The 27,271-nt window shown below is 44.1% G+C and overlaps 13 protein-coding genes across 14 annotated transcripts; 7 read left to right on the plus strand and 6 right to left on the minus strand.

Moving 5' to 3' along the window:
- Nucleotides 1-1,522: 1,522 nt before the first annotated feature.
- BCIN_16g01190 (hypothetical protein) lies at nucleotides 1,523-2,789 on the plus strand (the record flags this gene model as incomplete). Its single annotated transcript, XM_024698328.1, has 3 exons — nucleotides 1,523-1,857; nucleotides 1,906-2,562; nucleotides 2,618-2,789. The coding sequence occupies 3 exons, from the start codon at nucleotides 1,523-1,525 to the stop codon at nucleotides 2,787-2,789; spliced, it is 1,164 nt and encodes a 387-aa protein (XP_024553686.1).
- A 177-nt stretch (nucleotides 2,790-2,966) lies between these two features.
- On the plus strand, nucleotides 2,967-4,373 carry Bcnuc1. Its single transcript, XM_001551111.2, has one exon. The coding sequence runs from the start codon at nucleotides 3,170-3,172 to the stop codon at nucleotides 4,199-4,201; it is 1,032 nt and encodes a 343-aa protein (XP_001551161.1). The 5' UTR covers nucleotides 2,967-3,169; the 3' UTR covers nucleotides 4,202-4,373.
- A 37-nt stretch (nucleotides 4,374-4,410) lies between these two features.
- Bcpfs2 lies at nucleotides 4,411-6,732 on the minus strand. Its single transcript, XM_024697870.1, has 3 exons — nucleotides 6,447-6,732; nucleotides 6,225-6,340; nucleotides 4,411-6,163 (listed from the first exon to the last, which is right to left on the minus strand). Exons 1-3 carry the CDS (start codon nucleotides 6,577-6,579, stop codon nucleotides 4,562-4,564), a joined length of 1,851 nt encoding a protein of 616 aa, XP_024553687.1. The 5' UTR covers nucleotides 6,580-6,732; the 3' UTR covers nucleotides 4,411-4,561.
- Nucleotides 6,733-6,924: 192 nt separating this feature from the next.
- Nucleotides 6,925-9,506, plus strand: BCIN_16g01220 (hypothetical protein). Of its 2 annotated transcripts, XM_024697871.1 has the most exons (4): nucleotides 6,925-7,236; nucleotides 7,306-7,845; nucleotides 8,045-9,074; nucleotides 9,124-9,506. In XM_024697871.1, the coding sequence occupies exons 2-4, from the start codon at nucleotides 7,495-7,497 to the stop codon at nucleotides 9,327-9,329; spliced, it is 1,587 nt and encodes a 528-aa protein (XP_024553688.1). In that variant the 5' UTR covers nucleotides 6,925-7,236; nucleotides 7,306-7,494; the 3' UTR covers nucleotides 9,330-9,506. The 2 variants fall into 2 exon arrangements, with proteins under 2 accessions (XP_024553688.1, XP_001551163.2); XM_001551113.2 differs by having other exon boundaries at nucleotides 6,925-7,845.
- Nucleotides 9,507-9,513: 7 nt separating this feature from the next.
- On the minus strand, nucleotides 9,514-11,053 carry Bcste14. Its single transcript, XM_024697872.1, has one exon. The coding sequence runs from the start codon at nucleotides 10,746-10,748 to the stop codon at nucleotides 9,777-9,779; it is 972 nt and encodes a 323-aa protein (XP_024553689.1). The 5' UTR covers nucleotides 10,749-11,053; the 3' UTR covers nucleotides 9,514-9,776.
- Nucleotides 11,054-11,233: 180 nt separating this feature from the next.
- Nucleotides 11,234-12,614, plus strand: BCIN_16g01240 (hypothetical protein). The gene is made up of 5 exons (XM_024697873.1): nucleotides 11,234-11,714; nucleotides 11,806-11,880; nucleotides 11,931-12,053; nucleotides 12,106-12,295; nucleotides 12,396-12,614. The coding sequence occupies exons 1-5, from the start codon at nucleotides 11,620-11,622 to the stop codon at nucleotides 12,570-12,572; spliced, it is 660 nt and encodes a 219-aa protein (XP_024553690.1). The 5' UTR covers nucleotides 11,234-11,619; the 3' UTR covers nucleotides 12,573-12,614.
- A 12-nt stretch (nucleotides 12,615-12,626) lies between these two features.
- Nucleotides 12,627-13,265, minus strand: BCIN_16g01250 (hypothetical protein). Its single transcript, XM_024697874.1, has 3 exons — nucleotides 13,198-13,265; nucleotides 12,839-13,144; nucleotides 12,627-12,775 (listed from the first exon to the last, which is right to left on the minus strand). The coding sequence occupies exons 1-3, from the start codon at nucleotides 13,206-13,208 to the stop codon at nucleotides 12,655-12,657; spliced, it is 438 nt and encodes a 145-aa protein (XP_024553691.1). The 5' UTR covers nucleotides 13,209-13,265; the 3' UTR covers nucleotides 12,627-12,654.
- Nucleotides 13,266-13,360: 95 nt separating this feature from the next.
- On the plus strand, nucleotides 13,361-15,710 carry BCIN_16g01260 (hypothetical protein). Its single transcript, XM_001551115.2, has one exon. The coding sequence runs from the start codon at nucleotides 13,500-13,502 to the stop codon at nucleotides 15,567-15,569; it is 2,070 nt and encodes a 689-aa protein (XP_001551165.1). The 5' UTR covers nucleotides 13,361-13,499; the 3' UTR covers nucleotides 15,570-15,710.
- A 634-nt stretch (nucleotides 15,711-16,344) lies between these two features.
- On the minus strand, nucleotides 16,345-17,844 carry Bcddr48. Its single transcript, XM_001551116.2, has 2 exons — nucleotides 17,314-17,844; nucleotides 16,345-17,264 (listed from the first exon to the last, which is right to left on the minus strand). Exons 1-2 carry the CDS (start codon nucleotides 17,542-17,544, stop codon nucleotides 16,464-16,466), a joined length of 1,032 nt encoding a protein of 343 aa, XP_001551166.1. The 5' UTR covers nucleotides 17,545-17,844; the 3' UTR covers nucleotides 16,345-16,463.
- Nucleotides 17,845-17,961: 117 nt separating this feature from the next.
- On the minus strand, nucleotides 17,962-19,676 carry BCIN_16g01280 (hypothetical protein). The gene is made up of 9 exons (XM_024697875.1): nucleotides 19,598-19,676; nucleotides 19,517-19,539; nucleotides 19,389-19,465; nucleotides 19,054-19,335; nucleotides 18,918-19,002; nucleotides 18,760-18,860; nucleotides 18,631-18,703; nucleotides 18,539-18,576; nucleotides 17,962-18,465 (listed from the first exon to the last, which is right to left on the minus strand). The coding sequence occupies exons 1-9, from the start codon at nucleotides 19,605-19,607 to the stop codon at nucleotides 18,450-18,452; spliced, it is 705 nt and encodes a 234-aa protein (XP_024553692.1). The 5' UTR covers nucleotides 19,608-19,676; the 3' UTR covers nucleotides 17,962-18,449.
- Nucleotides 19,677-19,750: 74 nt separating this feature from the next.
- Nucleotides 19,751-20,845, plus strand: Bcrrp45. Its single transcript, XM_024697876.1, has 2 exons — nucleotides 19,751-19,987; nucleotides 20,092-20,845. Exons 1-2 carry the CDS (start codon nucleotides 19,824-19,826, stop codon nucleotides 20,810-20,812), a joined length of 885 nt encoding a protein of 294 aa, XP_024553693.1. The 5' UTR covers nucleotides 19,751-19,823; the 3' UTR covers nucleotides 20,813-20,845.
- On the minus strand, nucleotides 20,813-25,060 carry BCIN_16g01300 (hypothetical protein). The gene is made up of 7 exons (XM_024697877.1): nucleotides 23,925-25,060; nucleotides 23,444-23,838; nucleotides 22,172-23,293; nucleotides 21,756-22,091; nucleotides 21,326-21,706; nucleotides 21,155-21,265; nucleotides 20,813-21,100 (listed from the first exon to the last, which is right to left on the minus strand). Exons 1-7 carry the CDS (start codon nucleotides 24,166-24,168, stop codon nucleotides 21,038-21,040), a joined length of 2,652 nt encoding a protein of 883 aa, XP_024553694.1. The 5' UTR covers nucleotides 24,169-25,060; the 3' UTR covers nucleotides 20,813-21,037.
- Nucleotides 25,061-25,494: 434 nt separating this feature from the next.
- On the plus strand, nucleotides 25,495-27,216 carry BCIN_16g01310 (hypothetical protein). The gene is made up of 4 exons (XM_001551120.2): nucleotides 25,495-26,053; nucleotides 26,109-26,227; nucleotides 26,360-26,893; nucleotides 27,005-27,216. The coding sequence occupies exons 1-4, from the start codon at nucleotides 25,948-25,950 to the stop codon at nucleotides 27,032-27,034; spliced, it is 789 nt and encodes a 262-aa protein (XP_001551170.1). The 5' UTR covers nucleotides 25,495-25,947; the 3' UTR covers nucleotides 27,035-27,216.
- The last annotated feature ends 55 nt before the right edge of the window (nucleotides 27,217-27,271 follow it).

The following is a 27,271-nucleotide window of genomic DNA, read 5'->3' on the forward strand; positions in this document are numbered from 1 at the left end:
TTCATCCATGCTTTCTGATTGGTCAATAATACCACATTTATAATAAATCCCGAGTTTCTAATTCGTCATTGGGAAAAAAGAAACCCGGAAAATATAAAATATAGGCAAGGCAGAATCCTACAAAGCGTGAACCTTAACTCAATCCTTTTACCCATCAAGGTTCTCATATTGATCCCGCCACACCGCCATCCTTGGCAACTGGCTCCACGTGCAGCACTCGACCCTCGAGATTATTCATCTGCTTGATATCGATTTTGATTGGTCACGATGTGATGTATGACCATCTAGTGTTTGCTTTTTCTTTGTTCTGCTGTTCTGCTGTTCTGCTGCTCGAGTCAAGATTTGATTGTTCATATGATGTTCGGTAGAGGCATATGCAGGTGAAAAATACCACTTACGTTATCTTGATTGCGTGTCTAGGTTTTCTCATTTTGCTGTGTAGGTTCTCAAGTCAACATTAAACGAGGACCCCTTCGACATATCATCATCGAATTCACTGTAGAATCCCCAGCATGATTACCGTTTGATGTATTGGATTTTGCAATGTTGTGTAAGCATCTCATATGTTGGTTGCCATCAACTATTTCAACTCCTATCCCAAAGATAATAAATATACCTCTCCATTCCACTCCGCTTGCATGCGTCTAAAACTAGTCGGAAGAATAGCACTTCGGTATCTAATTCAGATTGGAAGATTGCTACAGCTACATTCCACTCGAGGCATAATCGAAATGCGGTATCCAGCATCCTGCAAGATTAGCTGCCCAATCTCAGAGTTAGGTATAGACATCTTGAACGCATCAGACGAGGATTCCAGAAAAATTCTTGTATAAGAGTTGAATTAACTGTGAATTTGAGAAGTGTACCAATTGTACATAAAAATTTAGTGTTCTGCTGAAACTTGAGTCCCTGACCTTATTCCTATATGATCTCAGTATGGTACCTGGCTGGTTCCCCAGGTTCGTCTAGACGCCAGGGGTTCTTAGTTCTTAGGCGAGGTTCTCGGGGGGAGCCTTCAGTATTAGACTTTTCATCTCAAGACTACCATCTGAATGATTGATCCAATTGCTCATTTCACGTAGACTTCCCGTCCTAAAACTACCATACAAATACTTCAGTATACTCAAGTCGCGTATACACGTGTACTATGTCATCGAAGTGACTCGACGTGAATCGTACAATCCTGGTGATATGACTTTGATATCGTAGTAATTCAGTGACTCGAAAATGTCCCCAAATGACGCATCTGAAAGCTTTAGCCTGCCTTTCAGAGGTGCTCAAATAGACCCGGTTCCCCCCATTTGGACTTGCTTCTTTCTTCAACAAACACCATCAGAATTCAACTCAAATGATAAACACTCTTCATATCAATCGACTTCAAATCACACAAGTTGCTATCAATATCTAACTTACCTTTAAAACCCAACCAAAATTTCACAGATCTCGGACTCTGGTAGATACCTATATCTTGACACTTCATCAGACCTCATCCTTCTTCTACTCAACTTTAAAGCTTAGCAATATGTCTACTTCCGAAGAACAATCTACACCTGCTACAATTACCACACACCCTCTATCCAAAGAACTTAGGTTGTGGCAGGGCGAAAAGAACCCTCGCCCAGATGTACACGGCTTGTATAAAAGACAACTAGATTGGAGAGCACTCAACTCCATGCAAAAGGAAGATAGAGTAAAGTTGGTGATTAAACGTGCGAACTTTTTCAATCATTGTTTTCCACCACCCTATGCCCTTGGTGGAGCCACCTTCCGCCGGATTGACATTATGCGACGAGAAGCTGCGAAGACTGGAAATTTAGGCAAGGAAGGATTTGATCGACCAGAAATGATGCCTCTTGAGTACGTTTGTTATATGCTCAGTCGTTTTTGACTAACATCACTTTTAAGTATCCTAAACGCTATATATCCAAGGAGCACAAAGGACCTTAATTTGATAGCTTTTCAGTTCGAAGGACCATTGAAACTTCAAATTGAAGGAGTCAAAAAAGTCTTTCAAGAGACCATTGTGAGGTTTGAGGAAAGTGAGCTCTGTCAACGATTCGAATTATTTTTCGAGAAACTATGCAAAGATGGAAAATTCAACAAGATTGTTGCCTTTGGAACTGGCCCAATCGCTGTAATCCATGCTGGAAGTGCAAGTATTCGAGTTAGAAATCAAGTTCAGCATGCAAGCATGTTAACAATTCGACGAGTATGGGAGCGCTGCAATCCAGGAAAGAGACTTCCAATCTACCTCCAAGATCCTCTGTACAACAACCATTGCGTAGAAGTTGCATACGATCACAACATGAGAATTCTCGATGGTGATTTTGGCCATCAAATGGGTTGGCTCAAAATCGACCAATCGACCTTGGTCATGTCATTTTCTTGCACCTTCCCTCTTGCACGACTGGTGTCTGAAATTGCAAGGCCAGCAGCTCTATACTTCACGGGGGCGATAGTAGAGGATTTTACCAAATTTGAAAAAGATGATCCGGCCCGGGTGTTCTCTTCCACACTTGCACTTCCTAAAGGAGGCAGTGTTGATATTCCAGGCTTAGGAGCGTAAGTCATAAGATTTCCGCCGTGTTTTGTTCAATACTAACCTGAAATGTTTTAGAACCCAGCCATCTTGGCCGTCATTTGACAAAGAGTATAGTGAAAAATCACTCAATGTCAAAGGACTACCTGTTGGAACGGAGAATGATCCTATCGAGACACACCCGACAATCGAAGGGTATAAAGGTTCCTGTCATCTCGGAGGTAACCCTAAATTGTACATTCGAAAGTAGGGCTTGGAGAAGTACCAGGAACATTGTACACTATCAATTTTTTAACACGTTATTTCTAGCATAATATGCTTGGGAGAGTAAAGAGGACAGACCCAAAAAATTGCATGGCTTTCTACAAACATTAGCTTATTTAACCACTGCGTGATTGTTGTAGATCTAACCCTCGGAAAAACTCTGGAGTTCCGAGACAGTTTTCCGAGACACGTCAGGAAAGTTCAACTGACATCAACACGAAACCTCGTTCTAAAAAAAAAAGCTCACGCGGAAATATCGACATCGTGATCATAGACTCACACATTGATCACCCCCAAAATAAATCCCATAAATAATCTTCCTCTCCCATTCGGTACGAGCTCTCGTCAAGCTCGATTCTCCCTGTCATGTCCAAAACTACCTTTGCAATTATAGCAGGCGTTTCTGCAGCCACAGGCGCCGGTATAACCGCTGCCATGTATTCCACACGATCTGAAAAGAAACTCCAAGCAGCCGCAAGCTCAACAGCAGTCACAGCATCCTCTACTTCTTCCGCGCATTCGCCAGTACCTTTACCAATCGGTCAATCCACGATCAAAGATGTGATGGCGCCAGTCGACCCCGCAGGTCTTTTTCAATACGGATTTCCAGGACCCGTCGCAGATCTGGCGACGAGAAATGCGTTGATATCCTCATTCGATCGAAGACTTCGAAATCCTTCTTGGGTTGCAGAACATATAACTCCCGCCTCACTTGCAACTTCAAACGGCGATCGCAAACATTCCTATTTCGTCGAAGACCCCTCTGTGCCCGAAAAATTCCGCGGTAAATTGAAGGATTATGCTCGTTCTGGCTACGATCGCGGACACCAAGTACCCGCCGCAGACGCAAAATGGAGTCAAGAAGCGATGAACGACACCTTTTTCCTCACAAATATGTGTCCGCAAGTAGGAGAAGGATTTAATCGCGATTACTGGGCGCATTTTGAGGATTTTTGTCGAAGGCTTACGACTCGATACCCAAGTGTGAGAATTGTTACTGGACCTTTGTATTTGCCAAAACGGGATCCAGCAGATGGGAAGTGGAGGGTTTCTTATGAGGTTATTGGAAATCCACCCAATATTGCTGTACCGACACATTTCTACAAGGTTATCTTTGCGGAAGATGGTACTACAGCAGGTCCAGTAGCAGTCGGTGCATTTGTGTTACCTAATGCGAGGATACCGAATGAGAAGCCGTTGACGGATTTTGAGGTACCTGTTGAGATGGTGGAGAGGGCTAGTGGGTTGGAATTTATGACGAAGTTGCCGGCGCAGAGGCGGAAGAGATTGTGTGATGACATGATGTGTGCGTTGGTAATTAAAGATTATTCGGACAGACAGAAGGCATTTGCAAAGGATAGTGCACCAAGGAGGACGAGTCCAAGGCACACTTCTTAAATTTAATATGTAATGGGTGGGGTCTGCAGCATATATACAGCATCGGCGAGCATATCTGGTGGGATTGCATAGCATGGCGTTTACTTCTTCTAAAGATAGTTTTATTTTTTTCGGATTTGTGTTGCTATTCATATACCATAACATTAATACCCTTCAATTGCATTGTCAAGCAGATTGAACTTTTGAAAAGAGACGCATCTTTTTGTTCTTGCAGGTGCACATGTGCGGATAGAGACAATTTAAAGATTCACATTATAAGTACATTACAATTCGCCCAAACACCCCATGCTTCATTTCGCCCGAAAATGCTATATTCTGGTATACAGTCCGAGTTTCACTCCCCACAATATCAAACACTGACTATCGTGCTTGTCTGAATTTTCCCTGTCTTTGCATCGCTTGTAAACTTTCTTCTTGACTTGGCAACGGTCCTCGCTTTCTAATTCCACCGCTGCCACTTGATAGATCTGTATTTTCTAAACCAGGTATTGGCATACCAGGAGGAGGTGGAGGAACAACGAAGCCAGGAGGGAGTTGAAAGTTTGGTGGGAGCATTGGTGGTGGAGGTGGCATGCCCGTTACCCCTGGTGGAGGCAGACCGGCCTTCATCATAATTGCCAATGTATTGGCATCTATATTTCCAGGTAAAGGCGGAGGTGGCATATTACCTCCGCTAATCATAGGTGGAGGTGGAGGTGGGGGAACACGATTCATACCAGGAATAACTCCCATACCAGGTAATGGCAGACCAGGAATTCCTGTGGCAAACCCGGGTACCTTTGCAGGCATTTTCTGATCGACTAACCCTTCCATTTCGTCTTCAGCTTCTTGATCTTCTTCCTCTTGACGTTGACGTCGCCCGCCGCGACGATCATAGGTTCCTTGCGCCTCGGCAGCCGAGTCACCAATGTGATAGCGGTCTTTGAATGTATCTGTGTCGCCAGGACGTACACGTGTCCAGAATCGAGTGATTCGATCATTGGAGCCTGATGCTAAGATATGACCGAGAGGGTGCCAATCAAGTGACCAGATAGCGAATTCATGAGCGTAAGTTAATTTATGGGCTGGATAGATAGTTTGAGCAGGTGTAGTGGTGGGGTCTGGACTATCGTAAGGAGCTATAGAAGGTTCCGTTCCAGCAGGATTGTTTGGTTCATCGAGTAGGTAATGGAAAAGAGACCCATCGGCACCACCAGTGCTCAAAAGCGAAGGGTGGATTGGATGCCATGCTAGGGTAGAGATATCTTTGTCATGACCTTTGAGCAAACATACATCTCGCATCATTCGCAAATCGAATACTCGTGCGGTTTGGTCTCGAGCTGAAGTGGCTAGGCAATGGCCTCGTACTGGTTCAAAAACGGTTTTTGTGATTGTGTTCTTATGTCCATGGAGAGTTGTCAGACATCGGCCACTACGCGGATCCCATAGCTTGACAAGATGATCTTTTGATCCAGAAACGAGTAATCCCTTAGTCGGATGCCAGTCAACACTTTTCGCGTCCCATCCATGCCCAGAGAGAATAGACTCCTCAACACCGCCAGCAAAATCGAAAATCTTTAGTTTAGAGTCATCCGAGGCCGTGACAAACTTTGAGTCGTTTGGACTGAATGCAAGATCTCTTATGGGATCATCATGTCCTTGAATGACTTTGACATTGTTGAAATTCGGTTGCCAGTATTTGATCACCCCATCATGATCAGCTGATATCAACCAGTCATCACTATGAGAATAAGACAAAGCGCGAATAGCAACATCATGTGCTTGCATGATTGTCTCGAAGTTGAAACCTGCGCCATTCCATAGAGTAAATTCTCCACTACTGGAGGCTGTGAGTAATCGTCGACCTTCTGGTGTCCATCTTACGACATTTACAGGGTGCTTAATTTTATTAAGCGACGAATGTAAATGTCTCCCTGGTACCGAGTCTGCTGCATTGTGAATTCTTGCTAGCGGTGGTAACATCTATGAACAATTAGACCAAAAACTTCAAAATAGTCTATGCGATCAGTGCAAGAATACTCACATCTATCATATAGCTTGGACTGGGTCTTTCCATTTCACCTTGGTAACCACCTTTATACCTTGGCTGACGATTACGCATCCAATGAACCATAGTAGAGCTGTAATCCGTGACAGGACCTATATGGAATTAGTAAGTCGAGACTTTCCAGGAAACAAATAGGTATAGATGAGCTTCCAACCCTGCCCTGATCGATCCTTTGAAATTTTGAAAGATTCTACTTACGACGTCCCCTCCCTCTCACAAAATCCCTTTCACCACCACCCTCTTCCTGTCCTCCATCATCTCTTCTTCCTCTCCCTCTTCCTTCCCTGTCTCGATCCCGTCCACCTCCATACTCTCGAGGTTCGTAAGCCATTTTTATCAGTGCATCATTTCCTTCAAGAATAAGTTGATCAAACGACTACTTTCTTCTTCGGCGAGGTCCGTTGAGCTTGCTTTGGGATCATGTGCTTAAAACTTTCGAGGATTAGGTGAATAAATAAAGCTAAGTCAAAGAGGTCATGCTTTCAGAAAATGGTCGCGACTTTGACATTTGATGAACAAGGATGCGCGACGACACGGAACGGAACAATGATTCATCGACAGGCTTTGATTAGTAATCACACTGATCACTCCACCGTGGTGCTCCCACTTGCACGTGCGGGACGATAAGGCCAAGGCTCATGAGAAAGACAATCTGGTGTAAAATAGCTATCGCTACGGTATCTTCACATCTGCACCACATCCATCGCGTCTTGTGCTTGACGCCCCTTCAAATCCATCCAAACTCTCAAACACCAAGAAGTTTGCTCTGCCATGATAAACACCTGAGATCAGTTTGAAGATCTAGAGAAATACCCAATGCTCGACCGTCGTACACTTTTGCAAGACCGCTACTCGTATATCGATTAAGTTTGCGCCGCTACTCCACGGTCGTTGGTCCATCACCACTCATTCTCAGCCAATAATTGGCCTCGGGAGGGGTTTGGCCAGTGAGGAATTTACTTTCATTACGGCTACAACATTGTCTACGGTAAATATGCAAACAACTTTTCCTTCCATTGCAACTTCCATTGATCAATTGATTCTCCTCTTTTCACAGCTTCAAACATTGTTCAAGCTATCGGGTAATTGCGCATATTGCTTGCTCATCCTTGTGCTTTCCCCTTGGTCTCTCCCCTCGTTCTCGTGCAACATCGTTTATCAATCATTCCAGAGATACATCCATTGCTCGGTACATGTTCAAATACTAGCAGCTCGAATTTAAACACGGCTCTATGCGATATTCGCAATGATGACCTCGGAAAATGCCACAGTAACTGGCACAGAGAGTGTGGCAGATATTTCTCCAACCATCAGGCGATCTACACTTTCACATGTCAATGGTGCAAACGGAAAGAAGAGGGCCAACATCAGCATCGCGGATTTCCCAAAACCTCTCACACAACAACACACATCCGATTCACTTCGAAAGTATACACAAAAGAAGTATAGACATGTCGCTGCTGTTCATTCTAATCCTCGAACATCGTGTCTTAGCCACGAAAGCGATGCGGCACCTAGCTTTCTTGGATTTAGAAACTTGATGGTCCTGGTTTTACTGATCTCAAATCTGCGATTGATGTTGGAGAACATTCGAAAGGTATATCTCCTCCCAGTCACATATTTTCTTAGTTGAAGAAAGAATTGGGCGTTTAATAAGAGGGAAAAGAGGGGCCACGAAGTTTTGTCTGAATGCCTCGATTCTCTGCATATTTTGACAGCGCCAATGTTATGACATTTAGCTTGGTCTTCAGAATCAAAGCCTGATTTCACCGGATGCAGCTAACAATTCTTGATAGTATGGAGTTTTGATATGCTTGAGATGTCACGATTATCGCAGACAAGATCTTATGCTGGGGGCTGCTCTTTACTTTATAATTCCGTGCCATCTGTTTGTCGCCTACGTTGTCGAACTCGCCGCCGCGCAACAAGCGAGAGCATCACTAAAGGGAAGCAAAAAGAGAGCTGGAACTGCCACGCCGGGTGGTAGCTATATTGCTACCGAGGCCGAACATGAAAAATTCCATTCAACTTGGAAAGTAATAGCTTGGATCCATGGACTGAACATAACGCTCTGCTTACTTATTACATCCATAATTGTCTACTTCTTCATACATCACCCCCTAATAGGCACGATAACCGAAGCACACGCAATCATTGTCTGGTTGAAAACGTATAGTTATGCATTCACCTGCCGCGATCTTCGACATGCTTATCTCCACCCCTCTAGTAAAGAGGAAGATGCATTGCCAGAAATATACAACAAATGTCCCTACCCACAGAACATTACGCTGAATAACTTGACATACTTTTGGTGGGTTCCAACATTGGTTTATCAACCTGTGTATCCCCGGACCAACAAGATCAGATGGGTTTTTGTAGGTAAGAGGTTGGCAGAAGTTTTTGGTCTGAGTATTTTCATATGGGTTGCCAGCGCACAATATGCAGCCCCTGTTCTCCAGAACTCTTTAGACAAGATGGCATCTCTGGATCTTCCTTCTATCCTCGAACGATTGATGAAGCTATCTACGATATCTCTGGTCATATGGCTAGCAGGATTCTTCGCTTTATTCCAGTCTTTTTTGAACATTCTCGCAGAGGTCACAACATTTGGGGATAGGAATTTCTATGATGATTGGTGGAACTCGCCCAGCGTGGGAACATATTGGAGAACTTGGAACAAGCCTGTTTATCAATTCATGAAACGACATGTATTCTCACCCCTCGTAGGCAGGGGCTGGAGTCCATACTCAGCGAGTGTTGCGGTATTTACATTCTCCGCTATTCTACATGAATTGATGGTGGGTGTGCCGACACACAACATGATTGGTAGGTTCAAAGTGTGATATTTGTGCTGTCACCTGCTAACAATCTTTAGGCGTTGCATTTATAGGTATGATGGCACAGCTACCACTCATTGCTATCACGACGCCATTAGAGAAAATGAACGGCATAAATGGCAAGATCATTGGAAACTGTATATTTTGGGTATCTTTCACCCTGGTTGGACAACCCCTCGCCGCGTTACTTTACTTCTTCGCATGGCAAGCTAAATATGGAAGTGTTAGCAAGCAGGTCAAATAATAGCAATCCACATCACGAAAATGTCGGCTGTTTTAAGAGCACCTTGTTTCAGTCTTTAGATACAAGTAGAATGAAAATTATATGAGCTTAGCGGCTCTCAGCATGTGTGGTTACTACACTTACTCTTTCTGTGGCAATTAGACACAAAAATAGAGAAGCCACAATGCCTGGCTATCACTGATATTGTACAGAACTAGTATCCTAAACATTCCATTGGTGAAAACTCCCTTCGAACTACCCAATCAATTGAAATGTGCCCTAATGAGATCAATGGATTCGCCCACTCTCCATCGTCTCTGAACGTGATCTGCGAGTAACTACAAATACAGGGAACCCTCCAAACATCGATTTACTACCATCCAATACGTTTTCGAGCATACAGCTGATTGTTCACATACAATATGAATATGACTAAAATTCAAGATGTACATGCATTACATTGTAGATCTAGATGAAAGGAATTCCCACCCATGAGACCTGCCTATACTGCACATACTCGTCTCCAAAGAACTTGATCAACAACGCTTCTTCCCCTTTGATTCTCCTATTGAAAAACATCCACAGAACAAGCGTATATCCGCCAAAACAATAGAAATTTCCCAAAACCATTTGTGTACCCAATCCCCACCAAAAGAATCCAAAATATGAGGGATGGCGCAACCATGCGTATAAACCAGTTGTGACAAGTGTATGAGAACGCGATCGAGTGAACTGAACAATGTGATTAAAGCTCCTGCCAGCCTGTACCATAGCTACGGATCGGATCGTTTGGCCCAGGATTATGAGGACAAGACCGAGAACGAGAATTAAGTTTTGAGTTCGGGAACTGAACAAGGATATGGAAGGGGGAAATTGTAGACCAAAGATGCTGTATGAAGATCCATGGGGGAAAAATGTGTTGGTGATCAGAAATTCGGTGATGGCGGCGCTGTGTGCAATGTTGTATGCGGAACCGTTACCGCTGAAGAGAAAGGAGGAGATAGATGCTTCGGGGGTATTGTATCTCGCTGTGGTCCAAAACTCGAGGAAATGGAAGATTGCGAGAGCGGAGATGAAGAAGGGGATGCGCCAGAATATCGAATTGGTAACGAAGAAGAGGTAGAAGGTAGCGCACATGGAAATCGTAAGGACGATACCAACGAGAAAAGATCGCAATGCGATTCCAGACAGAGATTTAGGTTGACCGGGAAAGAATTGCTTCTCGAACTGAGTGATAGCTTCGTCAATGCTAGGTATCTCTGCGAATTGTTCTCGATTGGGCCCGACTCGCGCTCGAGGGGCGACGCCGCCATTCTGTATTACATCCCATGGACGTCGACGAGTTGCGCTGGATGTGCTCGCTGTGCTCTTTAATTGTTCGGGCGAGCTATGCGCTGACGCTGATCCACGAATGGCATTAGTAGTATCATCTGCAGACATGACTATGACAGCAATAATCACAAAGGTGCTAGTTGCAAACAATCAAATGAGTGCAATGGACGCTCGAAGTCTGAAGCTTGGTGCTGGGTGGTCAGTTCAATATTTTCCAGGCTGGGTTAAGTAATATATAAGCACGGAGATCCAGCATCGATAAGTAAACAGAAACGAAATTACAAAAAATCATAAGAAATGGGGACAATCAAATGCGATTCCCTTTATTCGTACATAACCTTTTGAACTGTCTCTTCATATTGTCCTTGCTGAAGAATGAGATGGGATTTCGAGGGAGGTTTGCTACCTTTTTCTCAAGGGTTCATGGAAACCTCGATCGATAGCCATTGGTACTTGCTAGTCAGTTCAACAAAGAAGCATGTGACAACATTCCGCAGAACAAAGTCTCACTGTCCTGACCACTCAAATGGCTATAGATATTTCTTGCACGTATTAGGTAATCTGCCTAGGGAGCATTCATTGCACATTCGGTAGAGAAACGACTATTCATTATGCTTTGTATATCTACTACCAAGTATATCTGAACTCTCCACGTTAAGCTCAAGATCTACCGTCCGTCTCCTTTCCTCTGAAATAACTAAGCCCCGTCTTTTAGCCACCCCCACTACGATCTCGTATCGTCCGAGGACCGAATCCCGTAAGTGAAGCGGGAAGGTATTCCGGACACGCTTTCTAACCGTCAGGCAAAGTGGAGCTCGTGGTTTGGGTGAATATAGAGGCTCGGCCATAACAAAGCTAAGATGTGACATGTCCAACTAAGATCCAGTTTTGACAGATTTCATCTCTGACCCAAACATTCCATTGATTGAATATCCTTTGACTACCTATTAACACTGCACTTCTACATCACCATCTAATCATGGAGGCCATTGACCTTGTTGAAAATGAATCTAAGATGCTGAACGGGGAGCTCTATCATGCGTTCGTGCCAAACCTCACTGAAAAGCGAAATAGGTAAGAGACAAGCAGGGATGCATCACCCATCAGATACTCCATTAAACAAAGTCACTTCTCCGACTATAGCTAATAATTGGTCTTCTATCAGATGTCATTGGGCTTGCAAAAGATTCAACAATGCCGGTGACGCCCCAAGAAGAAAGCTGGTGGAGATGTGGAAAGAGTAAGCATTCGTTTCTAGCTGAATGGCAGTGCAAAACCTAACAATACCAGTATCATCGATGATAAGACTCCTCTTCCTCCAGTGGGAGCCACAGATGAAGAAGAATCACATATCCTAAGAGATGAACCATATATTGATGGCCCAATCAATGTAGACTATGGAACTCATCTGAGGCAAGTCTCAAACTGTAAGACCACATTTCGAGAAAGTGCTAATCCTCCACAGGATTGGTAAAGGAGTTTACATCAACTTCAACTGTGTATTCCTTGATACCTGCTTGATCACGATAGGAGCTCGTACTCTAATTGGGCCAGGCTGTTCATTCTATGCTGCCACGCATCCATTAGATCCTTTCCTTCGCAATGGTATTAATGGCCCGGAGCTTGGGGCACCCATAACAATTGGAGAAGACTGCGTACGTATTTCTGATAATGTTTGACGCGATATCGATGGCATTTATCAACTCAATCCTTGTCTACTCTTGATAGGTATCATCGATGCTAACACTTTCCCAGTGGTTTGGAGGCAATGTTACGGTTTGCCCTGGAGTAACCATCGGTCGAGGTTGTACCATGGGTGCTGGGAGTGTTGTGACGAAAGATGTTCCCGATTTCCATGTCGTAGCTGGTAATCCAGCGAAAATCATCAAAAAGATCGAGCCGAAAGAACCAGATCCAAATCTCATGTCCTGATTGCTCAGAGATGAATAAAGCTCCAGCTCATTTTTACTTTCATCTCCCAAAAGATGTATGCATCATCAAAAGATTTGGTGCTTCATAGACCACCCTGTATTGAGAAAGAAGATATAATCAAGACTAAAACATTGATCAATGCCCATATGAACGGAATCCATGTTGACATCTGAAAGTATCCTGCGTTGTAAATGGCACCGAGTCTAGGAGTGACAAAATTAGCAAAAAAAAGGAAGCTCCTACATGAATTGCTACACAATACCCACATCAATCCAACCAAACTTCCCGCCAGTAAGGCTTCAATTCCACCTATTAAAGCGTACACCAGTGGTATAATCCAAGCATATTGCCAGGCATTCTTCCCCTTTCCCAACTGCATTGCAACGGCACAAGCGGCCACGGCAATGTGCGTGATCCCGTACACAATGAGTGTCCATAGCAAAGTGAATCGCCAAATGTCATGAGTATAGTATAGGTAGTTCGGCACTCCAGGTTTGGCATGGAGAGGCCAATAGAGTGATGGAAATGGCGGCGTGGAATAGTCAATAGGTGCCGGATTATCGATCCGAGTGCTGCGAACTTCAATTAGCATAATTATTCTTATGGGTATCCTAATGCGACTCACTTCAAGGGCATAATTTATTGAGGCGAAAAGCCCATCATAATGGAAGGGGATGTGCGGAAGCTGTAGTCGTTTAACACGATGCGACAGTACAGTGTAACTCTAGAAATAATACTTCACGTTTAGCCTTGTGAACCCTTCAGTGCGCAACACACAAGGCTGAATTGAAATACCTCGGCTGTTAAGCTCCATTCCATCATTAACACATCAACCATCACATATCACCCTTGATATTTGAATATTACATATCAATACGAGCATCGCAATGATTTGAAGTCCTGCCAATATAATTATAGTAGTTCAACATGCCGGCAGATAGACTTCTTACGACTGTGTTACGCGCATACCAAGGCGTGCCTGACCCAGCCCAAACAGACAGAATCCTTGGGACAACTACCTCTCTACTTACCACTCTTACGAATCCTTTGAACATAAGTCTTCTAACTTCACATCTTCTTACCGCGCCTGCTATATGGAACAATCCTGATGGTCTACGAATATGCCTCCGAATCATCAGTGTCTTCAATACTGCTGCCATTACAGTGCACAAAAACGAAGTAGAAAGTCACAACGAGCATCCACCGTACGATGCATACCAACCTCGGAAAGGAGGCGGGATTGTTTCTGATGATTGGGCTCGAGCTGTGATCAAAGGTGCGGATGACAGGTCACCAAGATGGCAGCATCTTCTCGTGATCGCTGGCGTGTTATTAGGCATGGAAAATGGAGGGAGGCATGGGCTCTCTAGCGGACTCAGGAGTACACTCGAGCGAGCATTAGTTACGGCGGCCAACTTAGCACTGGAGAATCCAATGAGAGATGGAATTCTAGCAGCAGAATCTATCGTATTAGCCCTCAATCACGCATTCCCCCTGTTATCAGACGGAGTGCGTGCGGGTCTGAATTATGACACTTTAGTCATGATAATGGTACGGTCGGTGACTGCATTGGAGGGCTACCAGGACGGTATTTTCTTACAACATATTGATGCGGATCTCAAACAAGTACCGGGAGATAAATTCGATTGGTCGCCCAAATCCTCCTCTTTTCTACAACTACAAAAGCAGGCATCAAGCCCAATACTGTCGTCTATGGGGCCACTTGCGAGACTCATCGCACACGCAATCGAAAATATGAGCAACTCTCTGCTCGCAATAGAAATTCGAGAGCATCTTCTTTCGTTCTCGGGTAGACTTCTGGAAGGCTGGAAGAGGAACAAGTTATCGGAAATCGATCTATCTGAGGAGGAGGCCTTTCTAACTCCCGAAACTCTCCAAATAACTGCACCAGTCTTATGGCAGGTATTGAAGAGTGCCATGTTTGCTACCGTTGTCATTTTACAAGGTCTTATGACAAGAACTGTGCTTGACCCTATCCTGTCGACAAGACGCCTTGCCCCAATAGGAGCTTCGGAAACCCTTATAATTCTTGGGAACATTCACTTTATTTCGTCTCGGCTTGGCTCGAATTCTTTTTCTGCATATGTGTTCGTCAATTTGTCTTCTATCGACATCCTATCTAATTATCCTCTCGAATCAAGAGAGCTTCTCAAAGCCATATACCCCACGCAAGCTGGCGAAATTCCAAACAGCCCTTTGCAGCGCAATCATGATCTATTTTATCTTAATACTTGCGAGCACTTAACAGATATCCTCAGTCCGCCTGACAACGAAAGCTTAATCATTAGTGTGGCCGCCCCTTACCTCAATCCAACAGCTCACCCAGGTTTCTTGGAAATCTTTGAGGCTGCTCATAGTGCTGTTCTTGCAGCACTCTCAGCTCCTCAGAACACAAAATTAACCGCCAGATTCATCCCAACTTACGTTGATGCTCTCTTTAATTCCTTCCCGAACAACCTGTCGCCTAGACAATTCCGTTACGCCTTTAAATCTTTAATACATATTACTACCCCGCCCACACCACTATCGACCGCCGAGCCAATGTTAGCTGAGACTCTGTTAGAAATGCTCCATCACCGTGCAACTCACGCGCCTACATCACCACTACCACAATCTGTGTATATGAGAGATATCGCCAGCCAGCAAGATAGTCAGACGCCTCTCTCCGAACAGGCATACCTTATGCTCACACTACTTGATGCATTACCCAATCTTCCCCACGATATTCTACAAGCATGGCTACCAATATCGGCTGACCTTTTGAATTCCATCGAGGATAATTACATGAGAGAACGATGCAAAGCAAGATTCTGGGAAGTCTTGGAGAGTGGAGAGATGGACGTGGAGAGGAGCGCCTTATGTGTCGGATGGTGGAGTACGTGGGGTGGTAGAGACCAGATACTATTTGGGAGGGAAACTCAAGATGTTGGGCCATATATGAGTGGAGGTTTAGGAGAAATTAGAAGTAGATTGTGATAACTTTAGATGGGGGAGTCAAAAAGCTGATGATCTGATGAAGATATATGAGGTGATAGGTATATTTAATGGAATGGTAGCAAAGGGCGAAATTGAATGATAATAATTATGGGACGTAAGAGAATAAAACGGATCAATCCACAGCTCCCTTCCCTCTGGATTTCATTTTGTTGGTCTTATCAGTGTTTAAAATTGCTTTTCGCTATCAGACACCAACACGTCTAACTTCCTTTTAGATATATGGCTATTATTGCTCATACTATATCCAATCTTGATGCCAATGAAATGAAGGGGCTTAGCCGAGTATCCCCAAGTACACTTATTAAAACGTGTTGTATTCTCAACGACTTGTTACTTATCTAAAAAGGTAGTGCCTATCAACATTTCCAAAATTCCTCTTCCAACAAATCCCGTTACAATATTAGGTTCTACAAAGTCGTGCCATTTCATAAATCTACTTCTAATCAAGTATTTTATAAATTTACATCACATGTAAATAACATGCTCAAAGAACCCCGGAAAAAATTGATGACGTAGAATCTATGCATGCAATATCTTCTTCATGCATAGTAGATCATTCCCTTGCATAAAACATATGAATGGATGTGATTACGCATGCAGAACAAGGGTGGTGATGCAATACTTTGCAGGCTTTTGTGCGATGAAAACAATTTTCCAAAAATAAGCCCCAGAAGCTTTGATATGGGAAAAAGGATCTTTGTCGGGAGATGGTATAGATAGCAAGTAAAATACAAGTGTTGTTTATGTGTGCAATTGGAAATGAAGATACGCAAAAATTAAATAGTCATTAATTCATATCTGCTAAAATCAAACCAGCAAACTATCATACAAGATAATATATCAATTTATCCTTCCCCTTGTGACACACCAAAATTAGTAATTATCACTTCCAGCAGCGGCACGCTTAGCCTCGCCCTTCTGGACCAAATTCTCCTTATGAAGTACATGTCCAGCTTTTTCCATGATCTTGCCCACGGTAGAATCACCAGTCTTTCCAGTATTGGAGCTCGAGGTGTTATCATAGTCGCGCGAGCCAGTGTTGTCAGAAGAACCGTAGGTGTTACCGGAGCGGGTCTTGTTGGAATCATATGAGTCGGTGTTTCCACCAATGCCGCTGGATGTGTTTTCACCGTATCCGGTGCGAGAGGAATCAAGAGTAGAAGAAGGGTTGTCGCCATATCCAGAAGAGGTGTTGTCTCCATAGCCTGATTTTGAAGTACTATCTCCGTAGCCAGTGGAGGTCTTATCACCAAATCCAGAAGAAGTGTTGTCCCCATAGCCTGATTTTGAAGTACTATCTCCGTAGCCAGTGGAGGTCTTATCACCAAATCCAGAAGAAGTGTTGTCTCCATAGCCTGATCTTGAACTATCCAAACCAGTTGAATTGTCTCCTCCATATCCAGAACGAGAAGTAGAATTATTGCCAAGGCCTGAAGATGTGTTGTCTCCATAACCGGAGGAAGCTCCACCAATTCCCGAATTACCAAGACCAGATGAGGTGTTGTCATCGTAGCCAGAGTGGGAGGTTGAAGTATTTCCAAAGCCAGAAGAGGTGTTGTCGCCTAATCCTGAAGTTCGCTCACTTCTACCAGTTCCGAAGTTGTTAGTATCATCGCCGAGATCTCCTCCATACTTGGAATTGCTCGAGCCAAACTCGTTGTCTCTCAATCCTCCCTATTTAATATTAGCTACAGTCGAGACAGGTGATATGAATATAACTAACAGAGTTTCCGGTGTTGAAGCCACGGCTTTCTTGAGTAGAAGATCCTCCATATGCTCCAGAATCCTGGTCGTCAAATGTCCCTGTGCCTCCAATGCCCTGGGCACTAGTGGTATTGCCACGGCTCTCATTCCCAAAACCACCTGAGGTGTTTGCGAAGGAATCGTCGGCGCTGGAAGGAGCACCACGACGACCAGTGGTGTCGTAGCTATCGTCGTTGTTATATGTAGACATGTTCAAATTGTTTATATCTTTGTTGCAGGATTGTTATGTAGAAGCTAGTTGTAGGATTGAGTGTTTGTTTGATATGAACAGATAGATACGAAGAATATTTGAAGGCTACTTATAACATTTCATCGATGAGGTAATATGTCATAAGATGATCTAATTGAAGGGTAGTACCGGTATTGAAGGATATCTACTGGGGTACCTTAAAGAAAGACCCTGCGGGAGCTTGGAAGAGTTGGCATACATGACAGACATCAAGTAGAATGGTAAAACAAGAACAGGTCGTTCCAATAGCCGCGTGCTTTCAGACGAATGCAGCAATGACAGTACCAAGAAAACAAGATCGGTAGTTTTGAGAACCCGTTTTCACTCTAGTAGACTATATCGCGATCTGACTTCACCCATGTCGGAACGAAAGAATAATCGGAGAATGCATCATCATTTTCGAACGGGATCAAAACAGGTTACGTCTGTGGCGGTGCTTGTAATAAAAGAGAAGAACTTGGTCTGGCCAATGAAACAACTTAAAAGAACAACATGTGTGGAATGCGAATATAAAAATGCGGGGTAAATCCCACTTAAACAGCCACATATCTCCAACATGTCACTTAAAAACAAGCTTTTCTGCTCGCTGCATCCGCAACTAGTGGCATGTTACCGCATCCATGAATTGTGTGAAAAGACCCAATAGTTGAAAGAATCTTGTCAGTTGTGTTTTGAGTGTTGATCAGAGGAGAGGCTGATCAAGATCAAATTTCGTCCATGTACTGGCAATACTACTAGAACATTCGACCTTACTCCATGCAACCATGACGCCAAACCCCTTCGCCCTCTATAGTACATATCCGAGTCTCGTCCGGAAGAATCGATTACCAAATTGCACTCCTGCATTGTGATGCACCATGACACAATCATCTCACGTATTTGCTACAACACGTTAGTCTCATTCGATCGATAGCTATGATTACCACTAGGTCGAGACCCAAACTTCCAAACATACCTCATAAACTTCTTGTGGAAATCGGAACGTAGCAAGTCCTAAAATTTGGGTCAGTATCCGGTGATGATACTTTCATGATTAGTACAACATACATTGACGAATTCTTTTTTGCCTTTATCTTCGGTTCCACGAGCTTGATTTTTGAAAATAACATCGTCGTCCCATCTAATAATTTTGAGTTAGTAAATACAGCATGCGAAACTAATTCACACCTAACATACCGCCTTTTAACATTGAAGTCTGATTTGGCATTTAGCAATGGGTTGCCAAGAGCGATATCATGCTCTCGCTCCGCTTCTTCAGCCGCTAGTCTTTCTCGTTCCTATCAGAACATCAAAATTAGTGGTGTATTTGGCAGTTTTGAAAAGCTTAATCCGACCTCTTGTTCTCGTTTCTCGGCACGCTCGCGCTTAATCTTTTCAAGTTCCCGTTGAAGCTCCGCAGTCTCGTCTTCGTCGTCATCACTAGCACCATGTAAGCCTTTTTCCAAGAGAGTGTGTAGATATTCGGCGAACCTGTCATCATCACTACTATCACTCTCTCCAGCATCGTCCGAGTCGGCGTCTATATCTCGAGTTTCTTCTAGAATGCGCCGCCTTTTTGCTTCTGAGTCTTCATCATCCTCCGCGGAACCATTTTCGAGTTGTCTTTTGGCTGTGCTTGTAGACGACTGTACATCTTCGATCGCAGCGCTTGATCCTCCATTCTTTTTGGCGAAATGTGCTGCTTCTGCTTGTAGCAATTCTGCTCGAAGGTCTCTGACTTCGGCTGCTGCATCGCCTCCCTGTCCTGGCTTTCTATAACTCAATTAACCTCGAATTCCCCAAACAAACATGCCAAGGTTTCGTACCGGAATTTAAGTTGTGTGTGAGCTGGAAGTAATCTTTGATGATAAGCCGGGCCTCGTTGTGCTTCTTTTCCCACTGCCTATTTTCCATAAGAAACATTCTCCACAATCCGCAATGTAATTTCACTTACTGGGTCGAAGGTTGGTCTATGTGCTGGAGGATCCGTTAGTAATTTCCAAGTAAAAATTCCCAATTTTTTAAGAGGGCTTACCGGTAGTCATATTGTTTGCTGTGTAAAATGTAAATCGATGTTTGATAAAGATAAGGTGAAGGCCAGACGCGATAGACTACCTACAATTGAAGATGCTAAATAAGGCTGCGCTAGTCTAATCAAAGCTCACCGCCTTGGAGTTTCTGGCAAAAAGAAATCTTGGGGAATAATAATGTAACCTGCGCAACCATTCAGCGTGTATTTTCACGTCAATAAGTAATCCGAGATGCCTCGAGAAGTTGAACCTTCTATCAATGAAAAGCAGTTCTTTTCGAAGGCTCTCAAAGAAAATTTAAGAATTGATGGAAGAAGTTTTGATCAATTTCGAGCTCTAGAGTTAGAGTTTGGAGATGAATATGGTGTGGCAGATGTGAGGTTAGGAAAGACAAGGTAAGAGATGCGATTTCAGGAGATGCGCACCCAAAGCACCTTTCAGATATTTGCTTCGAAAGAGATCTTTTCAAGGGTCATTAGTAAGACTGATAATTCTCTAGGGTTCTCGTCAATATTACAGCTGAAGTAACAAGCCCATTCCCGGACCGTCTCTTTGATGGCATCTTCACCATCACGACCGAACTTTCACCTATGGCCTCACCTGCTTTCGAAACCAACCGTCCAACCGAACAAGAAGTATTGCTCTCTCGCCTTCTCGAGAAGACCTTGCGACGTTCTGCAGCTCTTGATACCGAATCTCTTTGTCTCATCGCCGGTCAGAAATGCTGGTCAGTCCGCGCAGATGTTCACATTCTGTCACACGACGGAAATCTTATCGATGCGTCCTGTATCGCTATAATAGCTGCATTACAACACTTTAGAAAACCAGATACAAGCACGGAAGGAGAAACGGTGACTGTCTACACTTTAGCAGAGCGAGAACCTGTGCCTTTGAGTCTTTTACATTTCCCACTCTGTGTGACATTTTCATTTTATGGGAAGGGCCAAGAGCAGACTAGATTGGTTGACACGAATTTAATGGAGGAACAGTTAAGAGAGGGTAGTTGCACGATCAGTATGAATCGTCACGGAGAAGTTTGTCAAATTGCTAAGCTTGGTGGTATAGCAGTCGATGCCGTGGAATTGTTACAATGTACAAATATTGCACTTGAGAAGGTCAAGGACATATCTGCATATATCACAAAGAGGTTGCAAGAAGATTTGAAGAAAAGGGATAAGGGAGGACTCATGGCTGAGCTTAGAGCAGATAATTCAAGATGATGAAGATAAAGATTATGTCTAATATGTACCGCAGACTCTATGATGATCTTTTCTTCGAATCAACCTCCCAAGCAGGTCTGTAAAATCGACATTGACCCCAGATGGTAATGCTCTATGAATTACACCAGGGTATTGGATATTCAAACTCCCCAAAATCAAATCATGACGCCACCCAGTTGATGCATATTCCTATTCCCGACGCTAAAACGCAATACAACAGTAAAATCAATTATGCCCATCTCTTTCTTCCAATTCCCGCATGTACTTGACAAATGTCTTCTTGTGAGTCTGTAAATGGTCAGGTCTCTTGCACGGTAAGTGTGTGGAGGTTGGATAAATTACCAGTCCGGCATAACGGCCGTCTTTAAGTACACAAACATATCTCAAGCCGAGTTTCACGAAACATTCGTAGACCAAATCCATTGGGGAACGAATATCTAAAGCTACCGGTGCCTGTTTTGATTATCTGTCAGTAGTAGATTTGAGGATGAACAGGGGTTAAATTTTGCTTACAGGATCAATGTAAGGCGTGAAGTCGGTAGGATCAACACGCTCTTCTTCTTCAGAGTCATCATAGTTGCTGATGGTCGCCATTAGGCACAAAGTACCCGGCTCGTTATCGAGATTATCGAGAGCAAATTCCAAATCGGGGGCGGGTATCAGACCGACAAGAACATCGTCTCTGATGATTGGCAATCCACCATCAACCTCACCAGCCTGATGCAAAAGCTCTAACTTCTGGCGCAGACTACTAGCAGGTATCATGGGGGAGACGGAGATGTCAATAACCCTTTCTCTTCGAACACGAGGTACAATATCTGCAAGATCGGAGGTAAATATCGGCTTGTGCTTGTTATTGAGAAATGGGTAAGCGTTGAGGTTGGTCAATAAATCCTAGAAAAGTCAGTCTCTTCTCCACACACTTATCATTAAATGATCTTACGTATATGCTCAGAGGTTCCATGAAATCTGCTGTCCATTTTGAAACCAAAACAGCGAGGGAAAAGGGTAAAACATAATCGAGACTGCCCGTCAATTCAAATAGAATGACTGCCAAGGTCACAGATAATCTGGTTACCCCACACATTGTAGAGCCGGCAGCAATGAGAGCATAAACACCGGGAGTAATACAGGATGTTCCGCTCTCATGAGCAGCGCAACTTTCAAATATAGAAGCTTGGGGAAATGTTAATACAAGCCATTGCACCAAATGGCCGACGATTCTGCCGAGCAGGCCGCCTACAACCATAGATGGTACATATATACCCGCAGGAACTTTCTGTAACATTGTGTTAGTGAATGAGTTGAAGTAAAGGTGCAACAATAAGCGTTGTCCCACCCGAAATGAAATAAACTTACAATGCCAAATGTAATAATCGTCAAGAGCCCTTTGATGAAAAATGCAATAGTTAGCTGTCCAATTATGGGAAAGATTTCATCAATGCTATTGGGACAAAGACCCATGCTATCTGACTTATCAGTGTCGCAAGGGCTAGCCAAATTGAACAACAATTTAGCTACTGGGATCTTGGTATACGGGTTCCAATAGGAGACGAGGCCTGTGAGTAGAGCAACCAGCATGACCTCAAAAAGAGGCCACTTTTTTATTATCTCAATCTTCCTGAAGGACTGTGCCCAGGACCTAGATGCCTTGATGAATGTTGCACCAGTTATGCCACCGAGTACACCGACCATGATGAAAGCGGCGAGTTCAAAAAAGGTCCAGTCCGTTAAGTAGCGAACTTCGAACATGACAATCTTGTTGGTGCCATAAGGATTGAGAAATTTCAACGTCAGTGCAGCTGTGATACAGCAGAAGAAGGTTCGAAATAGTGTTTTAGCTGGGAAAAAATACGCCACTTCTTCCAAAGAAAAAAGAACACCGCCAATGGGGGCACCAAAAGCTACCGCAACACCTGCAGCCGCGGCTGCGGACAATACTTCTCTGCGTTTTCCGTCATTATCATCGTATTTGGAGAATAAGCGGCATGCAATGTTGCCCACACAAGTTGCAATGTGTACAAAGGGGCCCTCCTTTCCCAAACTAAGCCCGGATGCTACACTCAATATCAGAGCGAGTGTTTTGACGAGTAGAGTCTTAAAGCCAAGAAATCCATGCAAAACAAAACCGCTAAGAATTACGCGAACTTCAGCCACCCCACTGCCGGCAGCCGAGTAGTAGATCATCGGAGCATTCGTCTCAGATCCCAGCGTGTTCTTCGGGCTGGTATTGCCATCGACTGGCGCTTGGGAATCATGTCGACTAAAGGCACCAAGGTTCTCATCCAACGTAGAAAGTTGATATGTTGATGGTACAACCGTTTTGGTAGTCAAAGTCAAAAGACATGCTGCTGATGCAAATGCGACTACAAGCAAAACGTAAATGAAGAACTCCGTTAAGTCCTCACTGAAAAATGGTATTTCGACATAATTCGACCAAGATTTCCAAGCATCACATTTGTCTCCATTAGGGCAACATCTCTATTAATAGTCAGTTTACTTGTTCCTCCGTGATTAAAAGCAGAAACACATGGCGTTAGTTAATGTCGCCGAATCTGACTTGCAAGCTGTGGTGGGCAAGTTCAAAAGTCATGTTGAAAAATGAACAGAGACGACGAAAATTGCACAAACCTTTTCACTGATGAAAAATCCATCATGACAATAGCCATCTTTCCAATCATAAATAGGAGTCTCCGAGACATCAACAGTATATGCTATCGTAGCTGTCACGAATCCAACTAGGGCACTCAGTATCCAACCTTGTGTGCCATCAAAAAACGCCTTGATTCGACCTCGAAAATCTTTCCTACTTCGAAGCCCCTTCACTCGGTATGCATCTGCAATGCTGTCGTGGACCCAATCTGTTGACGTAAACTGATCATACCAAACTCTGTCGTCTGTGGTCAACATGTTTTTGGATTCTCGCATCTGGTCCTTAGGTCCATGTCTTTCTGAAGTTAATGCGGTAACTAAACGCTGACCCCAAGATCCGGCACGGCTATGATGCCGACTACCTCTTAAACTACCTGCAAATGGTATATGGTTAGCCCCGTGCTCAGTACTATAGGAGAAATTTGAAGCTCGATTAATAATGGTAAAATTGAAGACTTACCAGAGTAACTATGATGACTTGGTAGATATGGGCGGTTGATCTCCGCCGCGCCACCGAGACGTATACGAGAACGCCCTGCACTTTGGAGGAGAGGAGTTCGCTCGTCGGAAAGATTACTCGCTGATCTTTGGAGAGTTCTCGTGGCTGTGGGCGAGGGGGGAGCTGACGAGTCCCTCGATTCCGGTGGAACATTCGACGACATTGTAAAATCGACGCCAATGTGGCTCTTGCTAGAAGGTCTCATATCGGGAATGTCTCGGTGTGTCACCTAACACATCGCAGGAAGATAGACGTTCTGGAATGACGACACGGTACACAACGGCAGGAAACTGAAAGCTCGCACGCAGAAGCGGGAGATGCGAAACACCAAAGTGAAATAAGGGCAAGAGGAAATGATAAATGATAAATGAGAAGCTGAAGATGTACAAAAAATCGCCTCTCAATATTACCACCCACACCACTGTTTGACGAAGACTAGAATTTTCCTGGTGAATCGAAGGGGAAGTTGGAGTGTTGGTGTTGGGAGTGGCTATGACTTTTGAGATTGGGAATGGGAGCAATTGCGGAATCAAGAAGCATCAAATGAAATGTGGAGGAGAAGCAAGGGTCTTCGAGGCTAGTCGAACCCTGGAGGTAATACCTTGGAGTTTGGAATTGATATCAATATTGAGTGGTCGGACGTTCCTGCTGCAGTCTGCTTTTGATGTAACAGTGTCGTAATATTCAATAGTCAAATCGGTGTAGGTGCGACGTGCAAGAATGGAAACTCCTGGGCCGAATCTCTGGCGGGACGCATCGAATGCCAGCAAACATGAAAAGAGGGAAAATCAAGACCAAGATCGGATCAAAGACACGCCCTCATCGTTAATTGCGGAACCAAGAAGCAGAAGTGGGAGTTGGAGTTTGGAGTTGGAACAATTATGGGAAATGATACGGTTAATGCGCTTAAGATAGCTTTTGCAGTGCAGGATAGCCTCGATAAGGCTCGATAAGCTTCGTGAAAACGAGAAGGTGCGGTGCTCCCTGGTAATCGTTGCGCACTTAGGTAATATGCTTTTCTTGGAAGCCGCCCTAGGAGTCACAAGCGCTGTGAAACATACGAATGCATTTCATTCCTTATGATCTCCCATTTATCTTCCGCGCGCCATAAAGCAGGTTGATGATAGCCTCGCTGGGGAATCGGGCCAATGAGCACGACGAGCTATAAAACATGCAATAGTGAAATGACTCATGAACGGCCGATGCTTGCGAGCGGAGGGTCGTAAGTAGCATGGCAGATGGCAGCAACACCAGCATCGGCATCGAAGGGACGTGGAACTCATGACATCGGAAAGGTAGAGGATGTTCGATTGGGTGTGCATACAATCCCGTCCACCCCGAGACACGCAATAGTCGAGAGCTAGCTGAGGGTGCCTGCCGGGTTGTCGGTGTGACTTTGTAGAAAATCCATACTCCATAGATTCGATCGATGAGAAAGCTGATCTGCGGGGAGGAAATGCACAGGGTAGCATGGTAGCTGAGTTTACAAAGTAGGCAATTCAACTCCCGCAAATGTCGCGTCAAAATCCATGAGCCCATCATCCATCCCACCCCCATCCCATCCCATCCCATCCCCTCATACCCACAACAACAAGTTTCAAGAGCACCACGAAATACGACCTGCCCGGTACCTCAACTCCACAAAATATCCGGAATTGTCCACCTCGTGCGTCGCACATCACATCAATCGAGGACAGAATACGGATCTGTCAAGGTGCATTTGGGCATTCCAATCTCCATTGGTGTTTGTTTCGATTCCTACGGACAACCGACTGAATCCTGGACACTCCTTTTCTCAAGATTGTTTCGTGAGCTGCATATCGCTTCTCGTCTTCTTCCCCAGCTTCCTATTGCTGCGCTGCTGCACTACTGCATTCCCGCTATTGCATGTTAGAACGAGCCGAGGCGGCTACGAATAAATAGGAGTGGAAAAACAAAATCCCTCACTTAAACATTAGTTAACCTCTGCCGTGCCACATTTGACATGTCTTTCAAAGGCTATCCCCAGTTTATTCTATTGGGCGATTCCATTGTGCAATTCTCGAGTCATCTGCGGGATGGCTTTTCCTTTACTGCGGGTCTTGAAGAACGTGAGTTCACTGCTCCAAAGAAGAACCATCCGGTCACTAATTAGTTCATATTTAGATTGTTCTAGGCGGCTGCAGATAATAAACCATGGGTTGAGCGGGTATAATACCGATAATGCTGTTGAGATCCATCAGCATCTCGTCCCAAATCCAACCGCTGCAAAGGTTCCCTACCTGGTACGTCAAAACTACCATATAGGACTCGTTCCTGGATAGAACCTACCCCCCCCCCCCCCGGAAGCCTTGCCTTTATTGGTGCGAGGCTGTCCTTAGGTTACTTCTCTGTATGCTAATAGAATGTGCTGCAAGCTCATCCTGTTCGGTGCGAATGATGCATGCCTACCGGATGGTCCTACGGGTCAACATGTTCCATTGGAAATTTACAAGAAAAACATTGAAAGCCTTCTCAAGAATTGGAGTTCCATAGCACAATGCCCCACGATTTTACTGGTTACACCGCCCCCTATCAATGAGGTTCAGCTTGAGGAACAAGACCTCCAGAAGGGGTATTCTTCCCTCACACGATCACAGGATAATACAGCCAAATATGCAGCTGCAGTTAGAGAAATTGCCGGTGAATGGAAAGATCGAAATGTAGTATTAGTCGATCTATGGAAGGCTATTTTGGTGAAAGCGGTGCAGATGAGTCCAGATAATACCGACAACCTTGAAACAATTGGCACCAAACGTGCTGGGGATGATACAGCTATGAGGGCACTCCTCACTGATGGTCTTCATCTTTCTAGTGAAGGATACAGAGTATTCTTGGACGAAGTTATACCATTGGTTGGAAAAGAGTGGAAAGAAGAGCCCTTGGATAGCCCCAGCTGGGTATTTCCACACGTAAGTATAGTGTTTGTGTTTCCTTTCGACAATCCCTAGATGTATTTTCTAGGTGGTGTTTTCTTATCTCCTCAAGATATAGTGTTAACGATGCTAATAATATGATAACAGTGGACAGTAGCTCCTAAATTTAGTCGTTAAACGGAATGCATGCATGATGCATAGAATGGTGTAGGTGGTCTTTTCTTTGATAGAATATACATGCAAGGAAGACTTCTAGATTATTGGGATCAAGTAGAGACATCTCACCTCCTTAAATATTGAGTTATGGAGGGTTGATTAGCTTCACGGGAGAGTATTTAAGAATCAAAACGTAGTTTACATTGCACAAGCAATACTTTTTTGTATAGCATGTTTTAGACTGTCAGGGCACTTAAC

Source organism: Botrytis cinerea, chromosome 16, assembly GCF_000143535.2.
Source record: "Botrytis cinerea B05.10 chromosome 16, complete sequence".
In the NCBI taxonomy this organism is placed as follows: domain Eukaryota; kingdom Fungi; phylum Ascomycota; class Leotiomycetes; order Helotiales; family Sclerotiniaceae; genus Botrytis; species Botrytis cinerea.